Source organism: Chiloscyllium plagiosum, chromosome 4, assembly GCF_004010195.1.
Source record: "Chiloscyllium plagiosum isolate BGI_BamShark_2017 chromosome 4, ASM401019v2, whole genome shotgun sequence".
NCBI classification, from domain to species: Eukaryota; Metazoa; Chordata; class Chondrichthyes; order Orectolobiformes; family Hemiscylliidae; genus Chiloscyllium; species Chiloscyllium plagiosum.
The window spans coordinates 119609740-119616469 of NC_057713.1; the positions used below are offsets into that span (position 1 = coordinate 119609740).

Here is a 6730-nt window from a genome sequence, read left to right on the forward strand (position 1 = left end):
GTGAAAAAGTTGCCCCTTAGGTCTCTTTTATATCTTTCCCCTCTCACCCTAAACCTATGCCCTCTAGTTCTGGACTCCCTGACCCCAGGGAAAAGACTTTGTCTATTTATCCTATCCATGCCCCTCATAATTTTGTAAACCTCTAGAAAGTCACCCCTCAGCCTCTGACGCTCCAAGGAAAACAGCCCCAGCCTCTTCAGCCTCTCCCTACAGCTCAAATCCTCCAACCTTGGCAACATCCTTGTAAACCTTCAGTATCCAGCTGGTGTGCAATTCTACTTAGTTCATCATTGGGTCAATGCTGAAAAGCAGTTCATTATAGCATCAGAATGTCAGTCAAATATGGGGGGTAGTGCTGGGCTGACAAGGACTATTTTCTGACTGTATGGCTCTTGTCTCCAGTGTGGAATCCTAGATGGCATGTATATTATCAGAGCCATTCTGTCAGCATGTAGACCATACACAACATATCCACTGTCTGGAATGAGGTCTTGCAATAGTCGCTGGAGTTCATGGCAAGATTTATCATGATATACTGCACTGTGCACAGTCTTGTCACCAGGTATACAGCAATGAGCTGAGGAAGGAGGAGTTGGAAAGAAGAGAAGGGGAAAGGGAGGATGACAAAATGAGGAGGAGGTAGCAAGGTGACTAATGCATTTCGTTTCTGGGAACGGGTAATCCAACTGGAGTACAGTGAATGCAGTCTCAATTCCCCATTCACACAAAGTCCCTAAGATCTTTTTCCTCTGTTAATCTCCATCACAGTATCTTCTCAGCCACAATGCTAAAATGAAAGCCAATATAAAATAAACATTCCCAACCAAATTTCTTATTCAAATCATTCAAATCATATCGGAGTGAAATATCTCCCGTGACATGTCACCCTTTATTTACACATGCACAATACATGGATTCTGACCAGCTAGCTCAGAGCCAGTCCCTCGAGTGAGGAGAATCTTTGACACTTCTGTTTATTTTTTTTTTCTTTTCAGAGAGAACAGGCTGTCTGACACTCCTGTTCTTGCTTTTTTTTCTTTCTCCCACACTACCACCTAACTGCGGTAGTGCTTATTTTTCCACCAGCACCCATGGTGTGTGTGTGCAGGTGTGAGACATAGTGAGAGACACAAGGTGCATGAATCTTTATTCAAATTTCCATCACCAGGAAGAAAGGAAACACCCGAGTGGCCTGTGACAAGCAGTGCCCTTAACATCAAAGGGCAATGCTGCATGATCAAACAGTGAAGGGGAGGGCAGGGATTAAATCAAAATAGAGTTGGAGGGACACTTCTGTTTATTTTGTTTTAGAACTGAAGACTTTAATCATTCTCCAATAAACAATACATACATTCAATGTTTCTTGCTCGCTGCTGCGACCTGGCCAGCAATACAGTCTAGATCCCTCTGTCCTTGTGGAGTCAGTCTGCGGCCACCATTAGTACCCTTCTCCACCATCTTCAGGCCTTCTAGTGCTTGCAGCACCTTCCTAGCCGCAGACTTGGAGCCGTGGCTGAAGTGTCTGGGCTTCACACTGTTCCGTTGGCACCCACCATAGATCTTGGTCATGGCGCCAACTCCAACACCGCCACTCAAGTACAGGTGATGCACTGTGGAGGCAGCACGGGTGTAGAACCAGTTCTCATCATATGGAGCAAGTTCTTTGTGTTTGCCCAGCTTCACGGTGTCAACCCAATCGGGTATCTTTAACTTGCCAGACTCCTTGAGAAAAGCACCCAGTGCTTTGACAAACTCCTGCTGGTTCACGTCCTTCACTGTGACACCAGGCATCGTGCTGCCACGCTGTTGGGATCCGGGGCGGAAAAGGCCGGTGTGGGGTCTCTCACCCCGCTTCACAGGGGCGCCTCACACTTCTGTTTATATCTGTCAGCTAGGGCTCCCTGATTGGTCCAGGTTAACAATCCGAATCAGGGATCTCATGGTCAATGAGATCCACCTGGCCCTCATTCCAGTCACTACACAAAGTCAATGAATTCCCCTAATGTATTCTGTTAGTAGGTTCCTTCTGCATACTTTTGTCCAACCTAGTACTTCTACATGTTGCTACCACAATGATTGCAGCATGACGGGTAAAGGCTGACTTTCATTCGACTCACTGCAGAAAGCCCATTAAATGGAAAAATAGAAATAGGCCGTCTGTCCCATTGCTACTCCTCAGTTTCTCTCATTAAATGCTCTCATTCTCATTCAATGAGATTGTGGTGGGTCTGATAACCCCTAATGCTACTTTCCTGGCTTTTCCTTACTATTCTTTACTAATTACAATTCTGTATATCTGAGCCATAAAAATATTTATCAACCCAGTCTCTATAGTAGTCTGTGATAAATAATTCCACAGATGCACTACCCTCTGAGAGAAGAAATACCTCCTCAGTTCTGTGCTAACTCAGCAAACCCTTGCCCGGAGATTATACCCTCTGGTCTTAGACTACGCCACAAGGAGAAACAGCGTGTACTCTGTAAAGCTCCCTAAGAACCATTTATGTTTCATTAAAGTCACCCATTCTTCTAAATTCCAGTGAGCAAAAGCCCAAGTGACTCAACCTCTCCTCAAAATAAAACCCCTCCAAACCCAAGATCAACCTCATGGATCTTCTCTGGCCTGCTGCCAATGTCAGTATATTTTTCTTTAGATAAGGGGACTAAAACTGTTCTCAGTATTATGGGTGGTCTAAGTACTGCCTTATATAGTTTTAGGAAGACTTATGTATTTGTGTATTCCATTCCCTTTGAAATAAAGGCCAGCATTCCATTTGTCTTCCCCATTACAAAGTTGGATGTTAGCTTTTTGCGATTCATGCACAAGGATTCCTGAATTCCTCTGTGCTGCCGATTAATGCAGTCTTTCACTATTTCAATCATATTCAGTACTTTATTCTTCCTGCCAAAATGGATAATCTCACATTTCCCGCGTTATAATCAATCCGCCAAGCTTTTGTCCACCATGGTGGCTCAGTGTTGGCACTTCACAGTGTCAGGGACCCAGGTTTGATTCCAGCCTTGAGTGACTGTCTGTGTGGAGTTTGAATGTTATCCCTGTCTCTGTGTGACTTTCCGCCCACAAAATTGTTCCATGGTGTCCAGGGACAAGCAGCTATGAGGATTAGCCATGGGAAATGCAGGGATATGGGGATAGGTGGGGGGCTAGATCTGGGTGGGACACTTTTCGGAAGGTCGGTGCTGACACGATGGGCCAAGTTTCCCTTTTCTGCACTTTAGTGATTCTAAGATCAGTTTCTCTTCTTCAGCCACTTTCAGTACCTTCTCCAGGTGCAATTCCCATTTAAGAGTAGGCTGCCTTTAAATATTAGGTAAAAACAAGGACGGCACATGCTGGAAACCAGATTCTTGATTAGAGTGGTGCAGGAAAAGCACAGCAGTTCAGGCAGCATCCGAGGAGCAGGAAAATCGACATTTCGGGCAAAAGCACTTCATCAGGAATAGAGGCAGAGTGCCTGCAGAGTGGAGGCATTCTGCCTTTAAATACTGCAGACTAATGTCACATCCCAGCTCATGCTCTTTTTCCGAGCTGAATGATAATGGGTATCAAGCAGAATCTGTATCATAATTTAGCCCCACACATTAAATTTCAGTTTTCAATTAGTGAATAGATATTTTGTTTACCTTACTCCTGAATGTTTCAAAGGTCCCATCATTATCCAAGGAAGATATTTCAAAGGCCTCACAACCTTTTCTGCTTTGACAACATATTGATTGTACATTGTGCTGCATTGTGGTACTGATTGCAAGTAACTGGGGAGATGATGATCTGCACAATTACAAATGTATTTATTAGAATAGACTCATTGTCTCTTACTTATCCTTAAAGTGGCAAAAAGAACTAATCATGGATAAATCAAACAGCAAAATTACTAATTCTGGATTTTTTTTTTCATTTGAATTATGTTTTACCAGATTATGCATTAAATCTTTATTCTCTAAAATTAAAATAATTAGTGAGTTAACTTACACACTTCAACCTGAGCAACAAATCTTCCCCAAAATTGGTACTGTTTAATATTTTATAACATTGCATGGAAGCTCATAAAATTTTACAATTATCTTCAGCACAGTATAATTTTTGGAATGAATTTCCAGAAAATCTTTAATTGCAGCCAAAATAACAAAATTAATTTAGAATTGCCGAGAAAAAGACTTTTTATCAAAGCTTGCACTCATGAATAGATTTTGCAAGAACATTGATGTACAGGAAAAGCTGTAATTGCTTCTTCCCCTTGCATACTTCTCGTGAATTCTCATGATAAGTGCAAACAAAAAGCTTCAATAAAGTGTATCATTTTTCTCACAAATACCTAAATTCTGTACGACCAAATGATTAAAATGTATCTAGTATAAAATAAATGGGCTCAGTGGTTAGTACTGCCTCACTAGCATCACAGACCCAGGTTCGATTCCAGCCTTGGATTAGTGAGTGGATTTTGTACATTCTCCACATGTTTACATGGGTTTCTTCTGGGTGTTCCGGTTTCCTCCCACAGTCCAAAGATGTGCAGGTTAGGTGAATTGGTCATGCTAAAAAAAAAGCCTATAATGTTCAGGGATGTGTAGGTTAGCTGCATTACTCAGAGGAAATGAAGAGTAATCGGGTAGATGAGTGGTTCTGGGTGAGTTACTCTTCGGAGGGTTAGTGTGGACTTGTTGGGCCAAATGGCCTGTTTCCACACTGGAGAGATTCAATGATTTGATGACCAAGATTTCAATAGGATGGGAGAACAAAAAAAAATTGTGGGTCTAGTTTGCTCATAGGAGTTACTTCATCTCTTGATCTTTGTCAATTACATCCCTACGCAGTTCATATCTACCTTTGTACATTCCATCTGTAACTACTTGTATGAGAAAAGGCACCTTTCTGTGGACAGGTTTTTAACCTGACTCATGGATCCAGTCACTGTTTCAATGGGCTGCTTTTGGCGTGGCTGTTATAATTTGATCTGTTAGTTTGGGTGGCTCTGCTCCTGTCAGTATAGACCTTAAGTTCAGAGTACCCACAATTATTCCAAACACACCTAATCCATTAAAGTGGAGCCATTGCAATCTTTTCCAAGGTCCTCTAGTTGTTTCAAATGTTGTACCTTGTAGTTGCTAAGTCTTATTTTAAATAACTTAGTTAATTTATTTTCATTTAGACATTTGATAGTAAACATATAATATTAACTCTGCTGAACCACCCAACTACTGACATTAGAAAACTTTAGTAGATTTCAGATTAATAAGGAATGGAAACAAAATAAAAACCAGAGGGTGTAAAGTATTGAATCATCATTTAAAATATCATATTGTCTTAGTACAACCAAAAATTTAAAACTTCAATTAAATACATAATGTTTTAATACTTACTATTTACGTCCCTGTTACCACGTCGATGTTTACGGATGCTACGTGAAGTGACACCATCGGAACAAAACACAACTAGGAACACAAAGAGCATGGTGCTGCAAAAACCTGGTGAGAAACAACATGATGTTTTAAACATTGCAAGAAGTTAACAATACAAGAATTTACCGTTATCAGTTGCCAATGATCTTTTAAAAATAACAACACATTGTTGCTTGTCATTACCTATTTGGACAAAGATAAATGTTAATGTTTGAGGAGATTTGAAGCAATTCTATATTGACACCACTCTTAGAAGATGCATAATGTTACAGTGCGTAAATTCTCTTCAAATATATTGTTGCCGTATAATAAATACATTCCTCCATGTGTACAAGCCCCAACCTCCATTCTTTCTGATTTCTGTTTTATTGAAAACACATCATATTTTTCAGCATGATGGCACTGTCAATGTCTCTGAGTTAGGTTTATGGCAAATAATAATGCCAAATAATTTATTATAGTCGCACAACATACACTACACACAAATTTAGTGTGACCTATCTCTTGAATTAATGATGCATTAAAAATTCCAGACGCACTGAAAATGCTGCTCTGCGAGCAGATTTGAGCAACAATAAAACAAACCATTTATCCTATTTATATGCTGATTACAGTGCCATGCAATTGAAACTTCACTACAGAAGAATCTCTCTCTATAGTGGAGCCAATTTAGATTACTTTCAAAAACATAGATGGAGGAAACTATTAATAACATAAAACATTCCATAATAATCTATTCTTTCTCAGAACATTAGGAGCAAGTTATTTGTAACACGATTATTTCAGTCATAAATAAGGACCTCTTTGGTTACCTACTTGTGTCACTTTCCTACCCTCATTCCCCTTTCCATTACTAACCCTATTCCTTCTCTGTATGTCCCATAAAATATTCCCAGGTTTCAACATGCTTCTAAGTAGTGTCCCAAAATAATGCAACATTCATATGAATTGAATCTCGCAAGATTTAATTCTTGAGTTCAGATGTTATTATATAGTTTTTGCTATTTCTGAAGAAGCTAAAATGAACAACTGTAGCTTTTTTTTAAAAAATAGAAAGCGCTCAGCGTTGCAAGAATTTGATCAATTCTCCATTTTGAAAAGAAAGAACTAAAATATCATTGTACAGCAATGTATATGAGCACCCACTTTGCCCCTTCAGGCAAAAGTAGGGAAGAGACCCTTCAGTTGTCTTCATCATATTCTGATGATCTTTAAGATTTGCTCATGAGCAATGCTCCTCACACCAATCTGGAAGTAAGCATTCTTGTCTCAACCTGGACTAAATACTGTCAAACTGTGCAAAACAATTTAA

The 6730-nt window shown here is 40.0% G+C and overlaps 1 protein-coding gene across 1 annotated transcript; it reads right to left on the minus strand.

Annotated features, from left to right (window-relative positions):
* Window positions 1-1330: 1330 nt before the first annotated feature.
* On the minus strand, window positions 1331-1831 carry LOC122549351 (40S ribosomal protein S19-like). The gene has a single exon (XM_043689022.1). It carries the CDS (start codon window positions 1789-1791, stop codon window positions 1354-1356), a length of 438 nt encoding a protein of 145 aa, XP_043544957.1. The 5' UTR covers window positions 1792-1831; the 3' UTR covers window positions 1331-1353.
* Between the last annotated feature and the right edge of the window lie 4899 nt (window positions 1832-6730).